At 41.9% G+C, this 20,602-nt stretch overlaps 1 protein-coding gene across 4 annotated transcripts in view; it reads left to right on the plus strand.

Annotated features, from left to right (window-relative positions):
• The window catches only part of LMO4 (LIM domain only 4), a 52,810-nt gene extending 32,241 nt beyond the window's left edge, over positions 1-20,569 (plus strand). For all 4 annotated transcript variants that reach the window (XM_086717466.1, XM_086717468.1, XM_086717464.1 and 1 more), the window contains exon 5: positions 19,197-20,569. In XM_086717466.1, the coding sequence (XP_086573592.1) occupies positions 19,197-19,208 (12 nt within the window). In that variant the 3' untranslated portion in view covers positions 19,209-20,569. The remainder of the gene's footprint in view (positions 1-19,196) is intronic.
• The last annotated feature ends 33 nt before the right edge of the window (positions 20,570-20,602 follow it).

Below are 20,602 nucleotides of genomic sequence, written 5' to 3' on the forward strand. Positions count from 1 at the left end.
AGGCATGGGAAATAGGAGGTGCTGAGGAAGCAGAGCTTGTGTTTAAGGACCTGCAGCACTGAGTAGGAATGGAGCATTCCAGATCACACAAAAGCCTGGTCAACCAAGCTGAGGAGATTGGACTTAGTCCTGAGGGCAAAGAGTTTCTGATGACACAATCAGATTTCTGCTTTAGCTGCTACGTGGATGGTGATTAAAGCGGGCGGGACTGGCAGCGGAAAAGACAAGCTAGCGTTGCGGCAGGAGCTGGGGAAGAGACGTTGGTGACTAGAGCAGTACAGGGGCAGTGGGAATGGAAAAACTTACTTCGACTTGAGGGTGGCTGAGCAATAGGAACAATAGAGCTTGGAGATGAACTGTATGTTGGGGAGCTAAGTGTGGAGTCCAGAAGGGTGCAGGGGAGCTGGCTAGATGCAACACAGAGCTCTCTGGCCTTCACGCCGAGGACCAGGGATGAGGAGGGGGTTCAGAGGCCCAAAGTGAAGCAATCTCTTTTGGTCTGTCTGTCTTAGGTCAATGCTGCCAGACTGCAGCCAGTGTTACTGGACACTGAATGGGGAGATGGGGCAAGAAAGTAGGGCCCCCCCCCTTTTTTATTAAATTAAAAAAGTGCGAGCAGAGAGAGAGGGAGACACGGAATCCAAAGCAGGCTCCAAGCTGTCAGCACAGAGCTGAACACAGGGCTGGAACTCATAAGCCATGAGAGATCATGAGCTGAGCAAAAGTCAGACGCTTAACTGCTTCACTGACTGAGCCACCCAGGTACCCCAGTAGGGGCCCTTCCTTGAAGGGGATAACAATGAGCAAGATTTTTCCAACATTTGTGCTTGATGTGCAAGAATGTGCAGGTTAAATCTCCCTAGCTCCTAGAATTTTCCAGCTACTAACTCCAGTCCCCTTCAAGAATCTTCGTTAGAGTCTTCATCTAACGGCAGTGGATAAAACTGAGATTCTGTCATCTTCAAAACTTCAGGCCAGCGGTCACTGAGCACCTGTCTGTGCCAGGCTCCCGAGAGACAAAGAGGAGCCCGAAGCAGGATAGAAAAATCTCTCCTGAAATTCACTGTGCTTGGTGTATAATCTGCCAGCCCCCTCCTTCCCTCCCTCTCCTGCCCCCTACCAGCATCTTGTCGCTCTTCTTCTTAATAGTTTTTGAAAAGTTAACAGAGTGAAAAAAACAAGGTTTAGGCACACATTATAAAGAAAGCATATAAATATACATCCTGCAGCTTCAGCAACTTGGGTTTGTATCAATTTTCTCCAAGTCAGGGAAAGTGAAAAAAACCAAAAACAAAACAGGGAGGCATTTTTCAGGACAGCCTCAGCCCCATTTTGAGAATCGCGTCCCTGACTCAGGAGTTAAGAGCCAAGACTACTGATTTATTGTAATATTAATGAACCTGTAAGGGTGGAGCTTTTTTGGCATTTGTTGCTTAGGGTCACCATCTTTTTCAGTCTCGATCTTTTTCGACGCCTGGCCGGCAAAAGTAGAAACTACTTCAGGTAAGACTTTTTTCTTAGCCTCGGTATGGGTTATAACCTATTGGTTTGGGATAGGGTTATACAGCGAGACCTCATTTTACACTCCAGCTCTGTCGCCACCCAGTAGCTGTAGGATATCCTGGTAGTGGTCCTTTACCTCCTAGAGCCTCAGTTTCTTTGTCTGTAAAATGGGGATTTTCATTGTGCCCACCCTGTGAGGCCGTTGTTTAATGGCTAAGAGTATAGATTCTGGAGCCAGACTGTCTGGATTTCTACCTTAACTCTGTCACTCACTATGTGGCCTTAGGAAAGCTACTTGACCTCCCAAGCCTCAGTTTCCTAACCTGTGAAATGGGGATAACTGTGGCATGCTGCCTTTCTCATTGGGTTGTGATGAAGGTTGGAAAGCATTTATAATGCACTTGTATGGAGGTACTCGTCCAAGAAGTGGGCCCTCAGGGAAGCATACACACTCAGCAAGCACGATTTTAGTACTTGCTAAATAAATAAAAAGGAATTTTTAGAAGGTCAAGTAAGACAATGTAGATGAAGCCAACTGGCCAGTATGTAGTAAGCGGTTGAGATTTGCAGCCCCATGCCTGCACCCTGCCCCCACCTCCGGCCTGTCTCGGGACGGGGCATATGGTCAATGCCAGGTATGTAGTTACTGGTGACAGCTTAATCAGCCCTAAGAAATACGCGTCACTCTCTGGCCTTCAAGGTTTATATTCTTTCTTTGCAAGTGGAAGCTGGTTCTGATTTCAGAGCCTTCTGAGGGGAGATGTGATTTTCCTTATTTACTAACATTTACATGGACTGGTGTCTGGGACACCCAAAATATGTTATGAATCAGGCAGAGGATAACAAGATCTGCAGTACTGTACAGATTACTCACTAATTTGACATTTGGGGATTTTTGCAAAATGTTAGGGAACATTTGACAAGATGCAAATTGCTATCTCCATAAAGTACGTTTGACTCTGAGGATGGGCGGCACTCTCCCCTGATGTGGTTACGTTTGTTGCTGGCGCCAGCTGTTGCTTCCTGACGAGGTGGCTTGTTTTATTTTTCCCTTCTGAAGAAGAAAGTTTTGGAATTTTGCTCTGAAAACACCATGACGAAGATTCATGGAGCACCTACGATGCGTCAGGCGTCTTGACATCTTTTGTCACATTTAATCTTCATAGTAATCCTCTCCAGAAGATATCATTAGCGTCTTAATTTTCAGTCAGGAAAACGGAGTTCAGAGAGGGTAAGCCACTTACTTAAGGTCACACAGCTCTGAAGTTCCAAAGTGAGAATTTGAACCGGGGGCTACCTGTCCCCAGGGTTTGGATTCCAATCCAGCAAGCTATCTCTCATACCACCAGAGCATCATCAGATTCTGACCTGGTTCTCCTGCAATTAGGGGAGGCAAACTTCTCATTAAATCCTTAGTGTTAGACAACTGGGAAGCAGCTGTGGCCATGAATCTTTGTTCTATACTGTTTTATACGGAGACCTGAATTAGTTGATACTCTAGAGCTTTGAAGAGCTTTCTCTTATCACAACATTGTTTTCAAAGTCAAACAAGGAAGACTATGTTAAGGGCATGAGATCGGCCCACCCGGGCCCCCAGCCCCGAGGCACGGTTATCGCCCTCACATTATTTTTGGCATGGTACCATACTACTGACACTTACCATCCCCCTGTCAGGCAGATTTTCTCCCCGCTCCCTATTGGCTCTGGGAGGACAAAGGGGGCATGTGTGTGGGATCCGGGTATGAGCAATATAAAATGCCCAGGAAATAGGAATAGAACCCTTGGCGAAAACTTGACTCCTGGGGTGTAATCCCTGGGAACACCCGATTGTACGGAGGGGCTGTTACCAGAATAGCGATCCCAGAGAGGCACTACACATGATCAAAAGAGCAAATAAATGCCTCCTGGTTCCAAAGGCCTCTCCAAAGCCACTTTCTTCAGTTACCATTTAAAAAAAATTTTTTTTTAACATTTATTTATTTTCTGAGAGACAGAGAGAGAGCACAAGCAGGGGAGGGTCAGAGAGAGGCGGAGACACAGAGTCCAAAGCAGGCTCCAAGCTCTGAGCTGTCAGCACAGAGCCTGATGCGGGGCTCGAACTCATGAAACACGAGATCATGACCTGAGCCGAAGTCGGATGCTTCACCGACTGTGCCTCCCAGGCACCCCTTCAGTTACCATTTTAAATGAAAGACACAAATATATTTAATGAGAGGTAAGAAACTTCTAGGATTTGTCATATGTTTTCTTATAATGAACTGTTCTCCACTATCTTTGTAGGTATGTTGGACCTGCCCAAATCAACAGTAGGTTCCTCGAGACAGGGACTGTCCGTTCTATCTTGTTTTTCCCGAATTGCTTTGTAGTGCTGTACATGTAGTACTTGCTTAATAAACACTTGCTGAAATGAAAATAAGCCTTGGAACAAAATCCATCTTGTGAACGTTAATACTTTTGTACTTAACACTTTAAGTATTGGTAGTGACTAAGTTCTTTTTTTTCTGTACTTAGAATGTTTAGAACATGTTTTTAAAAATGATGCTGTGAAAAACAGCAATAGATATGGATATGTTTTAAATATCCGAAACAGAAGTGTCCCTACCTTTGTGACTATGAAAGATCCTTTTTTTTTAACCTTAAAAAACAATCAAACAAATAAACAAACAAAAAAACCCTTCACGGACCCCTCCACATGATCACGGTTGTACGTTTAATGTCTATTAATTGGGGGGAAAAACACACTGGCAAAATGCTTTTGTAGTAATTTTTAAAGTCCACTTCAACAACATCTAGAACCTGTAAAGAAAAGAGTAGTTGAGTTTGTGGCCCAGTATTTAACCTGCCTCCCGGCAGTGCTTGGTGTTTGCGGAGATGTGGACAAGCCCTTCCCCTCCCCGCTCCGGGAGCTGAGAGGCGCAGTGAAGGGTGGGCACATTTCTAGCTTGGGAATCCATGGGCAAAGGAAGGATTTGGAGGTATTTGGCTTCTTTGGGTTTGTCTTCCTCCACTTCCTTTTCTATACAGTTGAAAGCTACAGCGATGTTAGCGGTTGCGACTCAATGAGGAGTGCTAATTCCTTCAACGTTTTTTTTTTTTATTTATTTTTGGGACAGAGAGAGACAGAGCATGAACGGGGGAGGGTCAGAGAGAGAGGGAGACACAGAATCGGAAACAGGCTCCAGGCTCCGAGCCATCAGCCCAGAGCCTGACGCGGGGCTCGAACTCACGGACCGCGAGATCGTGACCTGGCTGAAGTCGGACGCTTAACCGACTGCGCCACCCAGGCGCCCCTTGGAGGAGTGCTAATTCCAAATGCAAACGGTGAATGGATGGTTTATTCTTCTGGGACTTAATTACTCCTGAAGTGGTCCAAGTAAAACCGGCCCCACGTAAAGTATCATTGTACACTGTCCAAGTGGTCTCCTGAATGTCACCCTCAGAGGCAAGGACACAGCAGACTAGTGAATCAAACACTGCCCTGCCCATCTGGAGGCCTCGGTACTAAGTCTGGGTCCATTTCTGATTGGCTGGTGAAGCCCATGCAGCTCTCTGGAGCACTCCAAACTCATCTGTAAAATGGAGACATGGAATTAGATGACCTCCGAAGTCCCTTCCATGTTTTGTCTAGTACAGATCCCCCCCAGTAATGGCCCTGATGCACCCAGGCCATGTTGTCAAGTCCCGGGTGCCCCCCTGGCTTCTCCTCCGTCCAAGCCCACTACCCGCACGGCCGGGCTCCTGAAGGGTTGTGCTCAAAATATTGCTCTGGGTCTCTCTAGAAGGGGGGGCTTTCATTTTTGATGTCCTATTATTAACCTTTTTCCAAGCTCTGTTTTCCAAGTTTAGGTCGGCTCATCAGAGTTGAACATGGACTGTTTGGATTCTTGCCCAAGCTGTTCTCCGAGCCTGATAGCACATTCATTACTCCCTACCCATGGTTTCTGCTAAATGACCTCGTTAGTGCTCTAATTACATGTTGCTCTTCGGCAAGCTGGGGGTGGGGGTGGATGAGTTAACGAAGGCTGAGGACTGAGATGGAGTACCTTGTAAACACACTGAATGCCGCCTACCTTCCCCTGGCCTGATTACCCATGGGGAGCTGGAAGGGAAGCTTCATGCCTTCTTCTCCTCTTCTTTTGTCATTACACATTAAAGATAATAATAATGCATACCAAATGTACCAGTGGTAGTTGAGAATACATGAATTTGGAAGCCGGATGGTAATGTGTTTACAACCTACTGTATGTGGGACCAGAGAATAAAAGACAAAAAGCAAAAGCAAAAAAAGCCTGGGGTGAGGGGAAGAAAGGAGACCAAATGTGTTTTGAGCACGTATCTTGGGGGTTTTTATTCATTCTACCAACGGCTTTACGGGCTGGTTATTATGTTTGATTTACTAATGAGGAAGCAGATTCAGAGAGGTTTAAGTATTTTCCAAGGGCACAAAGCAGGTACATGGCAGAGTTAGGAAGTGAGCCCAGCTGTGTCTGACTCCAAATCCCAATATCCCATGCTACTCCTCAGTTAATTCACTTGTTCACTCATTCATTCATGTATTCAACAGATCGACTGTGACTCTTCTACACCAAAGTCTAATCGCATAATTTAGGAGTTTCTGTATTACTGTTTTGAACTTAATTCTACAGTTTCCTCAGATGAATCTCAACTCAGTGGTGTCTTCTCTCATAATTTTCTCTGTCCTCTCAGGATTCTTCCACCTTGGGGGTCGGATCACAGGTCTGAGATTCAGGACCCTGGCAGGTCTCTTTAAAGATTATCCTGAGCAAACTTGTATTTTTCAGTTAAGGAAACTGAGGCCCAATGGCCTGTTGAAGTGGCAAACGTTTCATACAGTACATTCCCGGGATTTCAAGAGTGTAGTCGAATTTACCCGGAGTGTTGCAAAGATGCGTGTGTTCCATAACAGATGTGAAGACTTACAAGTGCTTTCCGAGGCCGTTCACCTCTGACAGTGGGTTCGGATGACAAGTGCTGTACCCACCGCGCCCGGGGGCTGATTAGCAAGAGACTTGACTTAAATTTGTTCACTACAAAATCACTCGGGCCACATTTTAATGAAAGAGAACTCATCTTCCAAAGGGGATCTCTGAAATATGCAGGGTTTTCTTTGAGGCTTCCTTTTGGGTGGTGTTAGGATGAAAAAGTACCATCAAACGCTTCTTCTTGTCCCTGTGGGATTCTCTCTGCCACAGTTTTTGAAAAGTGGCAAACACAATATGTTGAATGTTGAGAGATGTCTCCACTTAGGACAAAATAAATGATGTGATGGTAACAGGATGCAACTTTAACCAAGTGGTGAACTTGTTTCAAACCAGGGGTCTTATCCATCTGATTACTAATTAGTATTTCGACAGAGAACTTGGAATTTTGCAAACCAAGCATTTAAAAATGCGTGCATTGGTTGTTTGACAGACTGTCGGGAAGCTTGTGCGGGCTTAGTGTATTAGCTTGTTCTAAAGCAATCAAGTTGTTATTATAAGTACAAGGAAACTGGAAAAATAACTTTCACAGTCAGATCGACCATAGGAAAGAAACTAGAAAAACAACGTTGAGCTGTTCCCTGAATGTATGGTATGTTTGCTGAATTGGGGGTGCGAAGCAGCAGGAAACCATTATTGCATGTGATCATAATTTTAATGATTCCACTAGAACATAATAAACTTATAATATGTATGCCTTGAAATAAATTATAGATCCTGGAGTAAAAGGCAACTCCTTATTCTGCATTTATCAATTTGGGAGAACTGCTCCCTTCTTCTGCAAATAAGTCATTAAGCTGCATGTTTCTCCACAGAATAACTTTTGGAAGAATTATTCGGGCCTTCCAAAGTTAATTCACTTGCATTCCTCTTCTATTTTTAATAACCAAAAACACACACGGGAGATGCAAACACACCTCTAAAATTTTTGAATGACTGGACAAAGCAGTGTTAAAAATTCAACAGCACTAATTACTAGCTGAGCAGTATAAAAACCTCCGAATAAATGTCAGCCTAGGAGATAAGCTCTTATCTTAATCTAATGACTCCACAGACTTAATTTGTCAGGCCAGCCTAGTTGATGAAAAACAGGTTTCTATTCTCCAGTGTTAGCAGGAACATCTTTCCAAATCTTTGAAGTTGGATAGTAATACCATCAGTGTCATCCCGTAAAAGTCTTGTGATGAAGCCAATTTAATTCCTATTGTCCTATTACACTAATTAAGGTTGTCCCACCCCTGTCGGACAAATATCTAAAAGTAAAGCCAATGTATTTTTAGATTTTCTCCATTTTGAACTAATTACCCTCAACTCCCAATGTTTTCTGCCTTTTTTTTTTTTTTTTTTTAATAGTGCTGGAACATCAGGGACCATCTATCTTCATATGGGGAAGCTGAGATCTCCAGAGAAATCCATTAATTCAAAGGAATCCATTCATTGAGAGGCAATGTAGCAGAGTAGTTAAGAGCCCGGGTTCTGAGGCAGAAAGACCTAGGGAAATTTTTGCTCTGTCACTTATAAGCTGTGCGACCTTGGGTAAATTTCTTAAACTTTCTTAAGCCTCAGTTTAATCATCTGTAAAATGGAGGATAATTATGGGTGTCATGAGGGTTAAATAAAATAATAATGCATGCTAAGTACTTACACTTAGTGCAGTTCAGCTTTCATCCATTCACAGACTCATTCGTTCATTCATTCACTCAATCAATCACCAAATACGTATTGAGTCCTAACAAGTCTCTAACACATACTTGGTGCTATAGGACATATGAAGACCCAAAAGGCAGGGCCCTTTGCCTTTGGAGGACTTTGTATGAACTTCCTGCTCAAGGAAGCTCAAGGCTGACATAATCAGCTGATCTCACTACACCTGGGAAGGAAATGCCACAGATTTATCATGACTTTCCACTTAAACTCCATGGTGAACATTGTTGCTGGCTTTCCACTAAAATGCAGATGTCAATATCCACCTTAGAGGTCTAGCGTGCAGATGACATGAGATTATGCATAGTGGACAGCCAAATGTTGGTGGCTTCTCAGCTTCTCTGTCTCTTGTCCCTGTGACCCAGAATCACATGCATGGTACAAACAAATCTAGGGAGCTCTCTTCCATCTTGTCTCATCTCTATCTCATTAGTCGATGTGATCTCCTTTCCAGCAGCCCTCACTTCCTCTGCTCACTCCCCTCCTCACTGCTGGCCCTGCACCGTATTGATTCTTCATTTTATTGAATGTCACTTGGAGACATTTGTTGATATTTATTGTTTCTTTGATTTCCTCACCTTAATTGTGATGAAACTACTTCTTCCAAACTTCCTGAATCATACATACACTTAAAAAGTATGCATTAAGAATCTATTATGTACCAGGGACCCCACTAGGTATTGGGGACACCGAAACAGGCAGGATGCAGCCACACCTGTTAGAAACTGCTGTGATGAGGTGAGTGCTGTGACAGGGGCACCCAGAGGGCAAGGAGCGCAGGGTGGGTGGGGGAGACATTCACTTCAGACTGGGAACTCCCCTGGAGAAGGTTTTCCAGAGGAGATGACTTGGGCTTAGCTCTGAAAACTGAACAGCAGTCCGCTGGGTAAAGGAGTAGGGAAAGAAAATTCCATGTTGAAGAATCCACATGCGCAGATGGAAGAAAGCAGTTCAGTGGAAGAGTGACAAACCTGAGGGAAAGGGTGGGAGAGGAGGTGGAAATGAAGCATCGTGAAGGTCCTATAAATACTGAGGGCTTAGAATTTCACCCTGAAAGTGATGAGAGCCATTGATAGATCTGGGCCCAGGAATCAGATCTGAGTCGGTGTTCTGGTTCTCCTCACCACTTCTGTGGGCTCTGATCACATTGTCTCCCTCGCACCTCTCAGGTTCTCTGGGCACCCCAGCAGCCTGCTCTCAGAGTCCTTTTCACCTGGTCTCCTGTCAGCACCTATGACAAACAGCTCTTTGGCTTCCTCTGCTCTAATGCTTATCACTCTATTCCACCTGGACAACCTTTGTCTCTTGTTACCTGCAGAACCTTTGGAACCCTTGGAGGCCTTTGAAACCTCCAACTGTGACATTCTTCTTCCTAGTGGCCATCTCTTACCCCTCTACCTTGTCCCCTCCCTCGAGCCATCAGTGAGACATCCATTACTAAAAACATTCTACCCTCCCAGTCCTAAGTTTTATTCCCCTCTATCTAGTCAGGATCCTGTGGAATTGCTCTTACCTCTTGCTAAGCCCCCTTCTACTCCCAACCTTCAACCTCTTCCATTCCTTCCACTGGAGAAAATGGAACAACCTTGACTAATAATTCCACTTATTGCTTACAGTGTCTGGTTTGAAGTTGAGCCCTCAGTACTGGCCTTTCTCTCATGTCTGCTAGACTTGCTTTCCCATTCCTTCCTGACACGCTGGGGCCATACCTGTTTGTAGGAGACAGGTTTGGTGGGCATGCCTAACACGCCCTAGGAGCTGTCCGTTGAAAACATGTTTTTAGTGCTTATTTATTAAATGTTATCTATTAAATATGTCTCTGAGAGACAGAGAGACAGAGTGTGAGTGGGGGAAGGGCAGAGAGAGAAGGAGACACAGAATCTGTAGCAGGCTCCAGGCTCCCAGCCTTCAGCACAGAGCTGGATGCAGGGCTTGAACCTAGGAGCTGTCCTTTAGATGGCTGTAGTTTTTGGCATGTGCATACCCCACCCCCACCCTCACCTTGACACAAATGTTTGAGAAAGGGTGAACACCTGGTTTCCAATCCTACTGGGCAATCTGTTGAACATTGCCAATCAGATTTTCTTTTGACAGTTTGTTCCTGTATCATTTAAATAGACTGCCTTTAACTTGAGTTTCCTTCAATGGATTTCTATTACTTTGGAACCAAAAGCTTTTTTTTTTTTTTTTCAACATTTATTTATTTTTTGGGACAGAGAGAGACAGAGCATGAACGGGTGAGGGGCAGAGAGAGAGGGAGACACAGAATCGGAAACAGGCTCCAGGCTCTGAGCCATCAGCCCAGAGCCCGACGCGGGGCTCGAACTCACGGACCGCGAGATCGTGACCTGGCTGAAGTCGGACGCTTAACCGACTGCGCCACCCAGGTGCCCCTGAACCAAAAGCTTTTAAGAGATGACTGCAGCACCTCAAGTTGTCAATCCTATCCTGCTCCCCCCACATCCCCTTATTACATTTTAGTAAGAAAATAGAGGCTGTCTAGCCAGAAGTGCAACCTGTTTTCAACTGTATTTCTTACTAGTTTTACCTCATCTCAGAGAGACTCAGAGAGTCTCAGAGACTCAGAGAGACTGGTTTCTTTTTAAAAATATAATTGCAAATTATCCACATTTATTAAGACATATTTCTGCTACTTTATTTTATGTTTTCTATTTACTATGCTTTTTGTTTTTAAATATCTTTATGTTTTCCTCCTTTCTTGTTGTGTGGATTGGTTGAAATTTCTTTCTTCTTTTTTCTTCTACTGGTTTAGAACTTACGCTTACTGTTTCTATCCTTTTAATGAATGTTCCTAGACTTTAGCACATATATTTAAATATGCATTTTTTTCCCAGCCAAGCTTATAATCAGTGTCTCTATCATTCTCCTCCCAGAAGCTTTAACTTTCATCTGAATAAGTTTCCATTGATCCTATATTAGAATTATCTGGTATTGGAATTATACTTTGTTTATAAGCACAGGAATTATTGGTATTGTTATCTACAATCCATACCTATTTAGATTTACTAACACGTTTTACCGAATTTTTCCACACCTTTGCTTCTTCCTTCATGGTTAATTTTTTTCACTTACCAAATACATCTTTTAGTGGTTGCTTTTTTCTTTTGTTTTAAGAAAGAGCTTGTGGTCAATAATTTTTTGAATCCCACCTGTTGAATGGTAGTTTTTATAGAATTCCAGATGCACAGTAGCTTCGTTGCCACTTTGAAAGTTATTCCATAAGTGTCTTATAGTCATTGCTGCTAATGACATGTCTGCTGTCAACATGGTTGTCATTCTTTTATAGGCTGCTTCTCTTTTTAAAACTTTCTTTAGTTTTGATATTATTCACTTGCACTATGATGTATCTGGGTGGGGATTTGGTGGGGGGGGGGCAAAGGGAGAGAGGATATATATATATATATATAAATATTTGTATTCATTTTTGAGAGAGAGAGCATGAACTGGGGAGGTACAGGGTGGGGGGAGGGGGTTGGACAGAGGATCCAAAGCAGGCTCCACATTGACAGCAGAGAGCCCAACGTGGGGCTTGAATTCATGACATTTGAGATCATGACCTCAACTAATAAGCCAGCCAGGAATCCCTTCAAAAGACAGAGAGTCTTAAACAGGTTCCAAGATCAGTGTGGAACCTGATGTGGGACTCCATCTCACAACTGGGAGATCATGACCTGAGCTGAAATCAACAGACGCTTAACCGACTGAACCACCCAGGCACCCCTAGGTGCCGATTTTTAAAACTTTGCCCTTCTTGGCACTTGATGGACTCTGTCAGGCTCAGAACTCATGACTCTCTTCACTTCTGGAAGATTCCCAGTTACTGTCTCTCTGTGCTCTCCCCTCTCTCTGCTACCCCCACCCCCCGACATTCTCTCTAGGCTATCTTGTAAAACCACTCTTCTGAGATACATGTTAGAACATTTTAATCATTTCTCTATGCTCTATGTCTCTTAAATTTTCCTTTCCCTCTCCAGGTTTTTATCTTTTTGGATAGCTTTTTGGGTAATTACTTCAAGTGTTCTACTGGTTCACGTGTGACTCAACTTTTTAACCTATACATTTTTTATTTCATAAATATTTCTTTTAATTTTTTAATGTTTATTTATTTTTAAGAGAGAGGGAGACAGCGAGCTGGTGAGAGGCAGAGAGAGAAGGAGACACAGAATCCGAAGCAGACTCCAGGCTCCAAGCTGTCAGCACAGGGCCTGGTGCAAGGCTGGAACCCACAAACTGTGAGATCATGACCTGAGCTGAAGTCAGCCACTTAACCGACTGAGCCACCCAGGTGCCCCCCCGTAAATATTTTTACTTTTCAAGTTTTTTTAAGTTTTATTATTGGGGTGCCTGGGTGGCTCGGTCAGTTAAGCACCTGACTCTTGGTTTGGGCTCAGGTCGTGATCTTGTGGCTTCGTGGGTTTGAGCCCTGCGCTGGGCTCTGCACTGGCAGTGCGGAGCCGGCTTGAGATTTTCTCTCTCCCTCTCCCTCTCCCTCTCCCTCTCCCTCTGCCCTCCTCCCACTCGTGCTGTCTCTGTCTCTCTCAAAATAAATGAATAAACTTAAAAAATGTTATTTCCTGGTCTTTTTTCATGGATATCATTCCTTCTTTTATCTTTTTGAAGATTTAAAATTCTGCTCATTTTCATGTCATTTTTGTGTTGCTTGAATATCGCCATTTCGTTGGGTTTAACTTATCCAATTCTCTGGTTTTTTGGCTCTCTCTCCTTGATGTGCATTTTAAACAATACACTTTTTAATTCTCTTTGTTAACTAATTTTTTAAATTTTCCTATGATCTGATGCCCTCCTTATGGGGAAGGTTTCATGGCTGCCTCTGCCGCAGACTTACAGTTTATTTCTGACCGAAGTTCACATTTTGTGGCTTGGTGGGGCCTATCACCCTGCAGAGATGGTGCAATTCTAGGTCTTTTCCCTGAATGCAGTGCAGGGTGGGGTCCTAGTTCTAAGACAGAGCTTACTCCTGTTTATGGGCAGGAGACTTCTTTATTGCAGTCGTCTTGGGCTGCTAAATGGAGACATTTTGTCCGCTGTTGATGACTATAAAGCACTGTCCTGACTTCTAGCTTCATATGGGTGACTTGTGCCCATGCGGGGCCTTGAATATCCACCTTCAGCTTTCACGTAACACCCTGGTTTCCCATCTGTTTCTCTTGTTTTCAGTACCTCTTTTTAGGGAGGCCTCTCCATCTCTGGTTTTTTATTTCATCTCATTTGTTCATTTGTGGAATAGATTTCTTGTTTTTGAGAATGACTGATTTGTTAAAAATTCTTTTATTTTTAACTCAAAAATGTATGAAAGAGCTTAATATGGTTTTTTGTTTTTGTTTTTACAATGCACCCTTTGTTTCTTAAAATTTACATTCCCCGTACTTATAAATTACCTTTTACTTCCTTACTTACAATGCCTTCACATTTTTATGTTTATATTTTATTCTATAATATAGCTGTTTTATTATTAATTTTTATTTTATAAAAGCAATACATGTATATTATTTTAAAAGTCATGTAGTACTAAAAAGCTTCTAATGAACCAGAATAGTTTTACTTCTCATTCTGAATACTATGCCCATGGGACAACCACTCTCAATTCTTCTAGCTTTTCCCCCTGATATTTAACTTCATATTTCTAATAATAGCCAACAGTGCTTACCATGTAACAGTCACTGTTCCAAGTGCTATTAACTCATTTAATCTAAATAATATGCTTATTTCTTGACTGATAAATTTTAGAAATATTTTACCGTATTTTTGCCATAGTAGAGAAAAACTTAACTCTTTTTTTTTCCTTCCACATATTTGTTTAAATAAAATCATTTTAATTTCTTCATTATCTACATGCAAATATTGTTCGATGATGGGCCAACTAGTGCATTACAACTGTGTTTCCTTCCTTTTCCTGCCCTTTATTTCTCTTGGAAATGAAAATAGCTTCATTTTTTTCCTATGTCTCTTTCTATAGTCTTATGATTAATTTTCCAAATGTTTCAATACTTCTACTATAAATAACACATTCTATGTATGGACTCAAGTAAAGCAGCTTTAATTTTCCTAGACAACTTCTCTCAGAAACTTTCCTCTCTTGCTCCAATGTGGACTTTTTTCTTTCTGACACAGGTGTCATTATACGATGTTTTTGTCTCTCTTTTGGTCTGTTTTCTTTCTTTCTTTCTTTCTTTCTTTCTTTCTTTCTTCCTTTTTTTTTGTTGAATATTTTATTCTTTTTTTTAAGGTTTATTTTTTTATTTTGAGAGCAAGAGAGAGAGAGCAAGTGCAGAGGAGGGGCAGACAGAGAGGGAGACAGAGAATCCCAAGCAGGCTCTACGCTGTCAGTGCAGAGCCCAATATGGGGCTCAAACTCACCAACCATGAGATCATGACCTGAGCCAAGATCAAGAGTCAGATACTTAACTGACTGAGTCACCCAGGCACCCCTCTCTTTTTTCTTTGTTTTCTTTCTTTTTTATTTTTTTTAAGGTTTATTTATCATTGAGAGGCAGAGCATGAGAGGGGCAGAGAGAAGGAGACACAGAATCTGAAGCAGGCTTCAGGATCCAGCTGTCAGCACAGAGCCTGACGTGGGGCTTGAACTCACCAACCAAGAGATCATTACCTGAGCCAAAGTCAGATGCTTAACCATCACCCAGGCGCCCCTTTGTTTTCTTGATTTTATATGTTTTTCTTTCTTTCTTCCTTTCTTTTTCTTTCTTTCTTTTCTTTTCTTTTCTTTTCTTTTCTTTTTTTTTTCTTTTTCCTTTTTTGGATTAATTCTTTTTTTGTTGAAGTATGCTTTCTGATAACCTTCTAAAGCTTTCTGATAACTTTCTAAAGAATTATAATGTTTTAATTTTTGCACGTCTAAAATGTCTTTATTCTTCCTCCACATGAATGACAGACTGGGAATAGAATTCTAGATTGGAAGTCATTGCCACTTAAAGTTTTAAGACATTGCTCCATTCTTCAAAAATGTAGTATTGCTGTTGATGAGTCTGATGTCAGTTGGGTCACTTTCTTTATAAGGAGCCTAGTTTTCTTCATCTAGAAGCTTTTGTGATCTGCTCATTAATCCTACATTCTACTCTATCCCAGGTAGTCTGAGCATTCAGAGTAACGTATTTGGTGTGAATATTTTTGTGTGGGAAGGGTGGTTGGTAATATTGGTATTGTTGATGTTGTTATTATATTAATTTCTCGGGCTGAGTTGAAATTGTATGTCAGTTGTTTAATCCTCTGCTACTATCATGGTGTTCAATTCTTTCAAATTTTTTGGATTTGTTTTATCACCTAGCATATGTGCTATCTTGGTGAATATATAATTGCATTTGAAAATAGATTGTTGTATGATGCATTGTATAAATAACAATTAGGTCACGTTGATAGTATTATTCAGACCATCTATGTACATAGTGATTTTTTTTTTAAGTTCTATTAATTGCTGAGAGAATTATGCTTAGTTTCCCACGATTGTAGTTGCATATTTCTCCCTCTGATTCTGTCATTTTTTGCTTCATGTATTTTTAAGCTCTGTTATTATGCACATACAAATTTATGATTATTATCTCTTTCTTATGGATTTACTCTTTATTCATTATAAAATGTCCATGTTTACCTTTGATATACTCTTTGCCTTGAAGCCTATTTTATCTGTTATTAATATAACCACTCCAGTCTTTCTATACCTACCATTTGTATTATATATCCTTTTTTCACCCATTTATTTTAAATCTATGTGTGCCATCATATTTAAGTTGTCTCTTATATAGTAAATATTATAGGATCTTGCATTTAAAAAAATCAATTCTGATCATTTCTGCATTTTCATTGACTATTTTAATCCATTAACATTTAATGTAATTAGTGATAGAACTGGATTTAATTTGTCCCCTTTGAATTTTATTCCTCTCATTCCCTTTCATTCCTTTTTCTAAATTGTTTGAATATTTAATGTATCTATTGGCTTTTCAGTGATGTCACTTTGCATTATATTAATCTATGCCCCTAAACTATTTGCTTCTATTATCAGTCAGGGTCCAATCAAGAAATAGAAACCATACCAGTTCTTGAATAGAGAGTTTAGTGTAAAAAAGTGTAACCTAGGTAACTGAAAGAGTACAAAGGGGACTATAAAATATCATGAAAGGAGGAAGCATTTATCACCCTTAGGGCTGAGAGAAGAAAGAGAATATACTGTAATTATTAAAATTTAGAAGCTTAAAGGTGGAATCCCATGGAGGTGAAAGTCAGACCTCCAAAGAGAAGGTGATATTTGGCTGATGTTGATGTCTCTGCATTAGAAAAAGGCTAGGATCCAGACTCTGAGGAGGAACGCATATTACTATTAATCTAGCAGACATTTTTGAGCACTTACTATCTCTGCTATGACAGACTCCGATCATAAAAGGCTAATAAGAAACAAGAAGCATAAAGGAGAGGGGAAGATGGGCAGAACAAGCAGGTCCCAGAGAAGGAATCTTTCAAATGAAAGGGATGTGAAGATATCCTGCACCATAGGAAGGAGAACCAGTTAAAGTTGTTATCTCTCAGCTCCAAGCGCACCCTTTTATCCTCCACTTTGTGATGCTGGGCTGGGACTCTGTAAACATCATTTTTGCTTTGCCAGTTGACTTCCTGTGAAGCATGTTAATAGGGAGTGCAAGAGGAAGGCAAAGGCTGGAGGAGGAAGAAAGGACTTGCTCCTTCCTGTCTACTACCTGTTGCTTCCTGTGGGCTTCCTGTCTGTTTGTGGTTCCCATGAGTGTCACCCCAGCCATATTTCTTCACTTCATCACTGGAAGTTCCTTCTGGTAGCGGCAGCTAAATCCATTTGAAGTGTTTCCAATTCATAGAACAAGCCTCTCTGCACCTCCCCCTGCTCCTCCCAAGACACCACTCTATGCCCGCTAGAGGATAAAAGGGTGGGCTTGTTGTTGAGAGGCAACTTTAACTGGTTCTCCTTCCTATGCTTCAGGATATCTTCACATCCCCTTTATTTGAAAGATTCCTTCCCTTGGACCTGCTTGTTCTGCCTATCTTCCCTTCTCCTTGATGCTTCTTGTCTCTTATTAGCCTTTTATGATCAGCAAATACCAGAGAGCCTGTCATAGCAGAGATAGTAAGTGCTCAAAAATGTCTGCTGGATTAATGGTAATACAAGAGAGTAAATGATAAATGCCAAGGGAATAGTGCTGACTGTAATTGCCATGGAGGCTCAGAGGAGGAGGGAGAGACTACCACGGACTTGAGTGGCCCCCAAAGCTTTATAGATGAGTTGGATCTTGAGCTAAACAATGATAAGCTGGAAGGGTTTAAATACATGAAGAGAAGGATGAGGCATTCGAGATGGAGGGCACAGCATGAACAGAGACTTGGGAGTTAGCAATAAGCTAGACACTAGGCATGGGTACAGCTGAGCTATTCCTTCAATAGTGTGAGGCTAGCTTATGAGAGAGGCCTTGTAACATCTGCCTAAACTGTGGAATCATAAAGGAGCAATTGGAACATTGTCATGTAAGAACTGAAAAGGAGGCATGGGTGGAATTTTCAGCAGGAGAGGGTCATAATGTGTAGCAGAATGGTGCTGCTGTTAATAGGAATCAAGAAATCAGGAGAAGAAAGAAGTTTTAAAATTTTTTAATGGTTCTGGGATTTCGATCATGCTGCATTCAATTTGAGAGTCCACATTTAGAATCAGGGACATGCAGAACATGCCAGAGAATGAGTTGGGAGGGAAGTCCGAGAGGTTGGTGGAACATGCAAATGGTATAGGAAATGGAGAGGAAAGAAATTTCAGGCCTTTGTGTGGTCGTCCTTGCCTCCACAGCAAGGGTGACAACTTCAGGAGGTAAGCAGTGCATGTTGGTTTCGTTTAGTTAGAGTCAGTATTTGAAATTATGGATGGAGGAGCTGCCTGTCACTCGACACCCCTGCTGTGGTCAAGGAAGTGTCCTCCCCTGTTGAGGCCATCAAACTGTGTCTTCTCTTTTTATGGACCGCTTTTGCCACCCTCTGAAAAAGAAACTTTGTTTATGCCTTAAATTGTGGCAAAGCCTCTACCTGTTTACCCGGTTTTAAAATGATGACAGTTATGACTTTTTTCTGTTTTGTGCTTGAATTATGCTCTTTCTTCTACAAGGAAAATAATTTTACCAGAAAAAAAAAATATATATATATATATATTTATGACAAGTTCCAAAGGGGGAATTAGAATATATTGTTGAGAAAAGTAAACCCATTTGGTAACTAGACAGATGAACATGTTGAAAACACTCTAGTTTCCTGCCCCACCAGAGCCTTTGCTGCACATGTATGTGAGAGGGACTCTCTTTCCTGCTTTGTTTCTGAACTTCGCTGAAGCACTTCTGCTGTTTTTAGGAGTAGCTAAGCCTTCTTGACTGAAGCTTAGGAAAGCCAGCCTTTCTTCCCACAATGTGTAACCTCAGCGAACCTTTTGGGCTGCCAGGCACGTTGAAGATCCTGTGGGTACAACTCTGCGGAGACCAAGGGCAAGATAATCAGTCCAAGGAGACAGTTAATTTTAGTACAAAAGAGGTTAGATGTGATTTATTTCCAACACCAATGAACCAAAAGAGCTAACAATCATCAGAACAAAACACAGAACCATCAAATACTCCATGTAAAAATGGCTTGTGTCAGCTGGATAGGCGTCGTCATTAGCAAGGGAGACAGACTTCAGGTGGCTCCGGAGTCGATGTGGAGGACATTTTCAGGTTGTCTTTATAGGAAAAGGGGTTTGAATCATCAAAGAGTTAGAGAAATGGATTTGGAGACAGGAAAGAGAATAGGAGAAGAAAAGGAGGCTAGAGAGGACAGGAGGGTTTTTATAGAAATATCATAGCTCATTCGTCATTTCGTTCATCATCATTATCTTCAGAAAGCATAATACTAGGACAGGATCCATGCAACTTATGCTGCCTCTTAATCATCCGTTTTCAGCTGCTGCAGTAGAATCCTCTCCATGGCTCAACTTGCTGTGGAGCAGAATTCAGTGTGCCCATCGCCAAGACCAGAAGTGCTCCCTCACCGTGTCTCACCTCCAGGATGGACCTTCGGCAGGTGTATTGTTCTCCACTTAAGCAACGTGCTCCCTTGCACTTGAGCTGGACACAAGGACTTGTCAAAGGCCATTGCTCCTTGTCCCATTGTTGATTTATTCAACCCTGAAAGAAAAAAAAAAACTTAAACAGCCTCTTTTCCTGTTTCTGAGACTCCTGTTGCATCTGAATCCAAGGGCTTAGCAGAAGACCTATTACAACCCGTGTTGACAGCAGGAGGAAGTCTCAGATGGGTATTCACCCAGTCCTAAATCCTTACTTTAGTGAGAGAAAAGCCTTAGACCCTTACTGTTTTTCCTTCTAGATCATTATTTATCAGAATACTTTGGGTCCTGAATCCCGTCCCCGCCATTTAATTACCCTTTCTTGTCTGCAGTCACTGTATCATACATATACCTGTTATTGCCTTCACATGTAACACATTATACATCCTTTGTTTTTCCATGGACTAGGATAATGGCTTAATTATCTGGGAATCTCCTGTATCTAGATCAGCACTTGGTATTTATATTTTGAGTAAGTGAATGAAAGAACAAAAGCCAGTTATTTTGAGTGAATAGTAATTAAATGGACAATGCTGCCGTCTACATCTATCCCTGGCAAATAAGACGGGAAACATCCTGAGACTCTTATAGTTATGAAAGGAAAACGAAGAGTCTTTCATTGTAAAGAGGAGAAGACTCTGGGGATATTGATATTAGGGTACTGGAGCAGGATCCAGGGCTGGAGTGGATTTAGATCTGAGCCCTCGGGTGTCTGTCTAGTGCGTGTTTCAAAGCCAGGATTTATAGCTCACTTTCTTTCTACCTTCAGCCGTCCCTTCCCTTTTCTTAACTTTTTCTTATTGCTCTTACTGATAGAGACCACAAGTTACTACAACTGTTCTCCGTTCAAACAGGCAGTCCTGTTGTCAGACCAAGTATCCAATTGTAGGCTTCAGAAAACGTCTTCACCTCTCTAGCTTTTCTGTAAGTGTGTGAACTCAGATTGGGTGGGCTACGTACTAAAAGGGGAAAATGAGTTTTAAAATGTATGAGGGTGTGTTTGCCAAACAGGAGAGCCAATAGCTACTTTTGACAGTGGTTAGGGAGAGACTGGGTTTTCCTAATCACCCCAAAGTCATCCCTTGTATCACTGTAACGTCTTTCTTGAGCACCCTAGAATCCTCTGGTTACCAATGAATGGGCATTTCAATCCTTACTAGAAGTGTTCATCCTTTATTGTGTTCCATTAAAGCCTCAGGCATACACCCTGCCTCCTTCTCTGACCTCTTTTTTTTTTTTTTTT

Source organism: Puma concolor, chromosome C1 (assembly GCF_028749965.1).
Source record: "Puma concolor isolate L17-30 chromosome C1, mPumCon1.1.hap2, whole genome shotgun sequence".
NCBI classification, from domain to species: domain Eukaryota; kingdom Metazoa; phylum Chordata; class Mammalia; order Carnivora; family Felidae; genus Puma; species Puma concolor.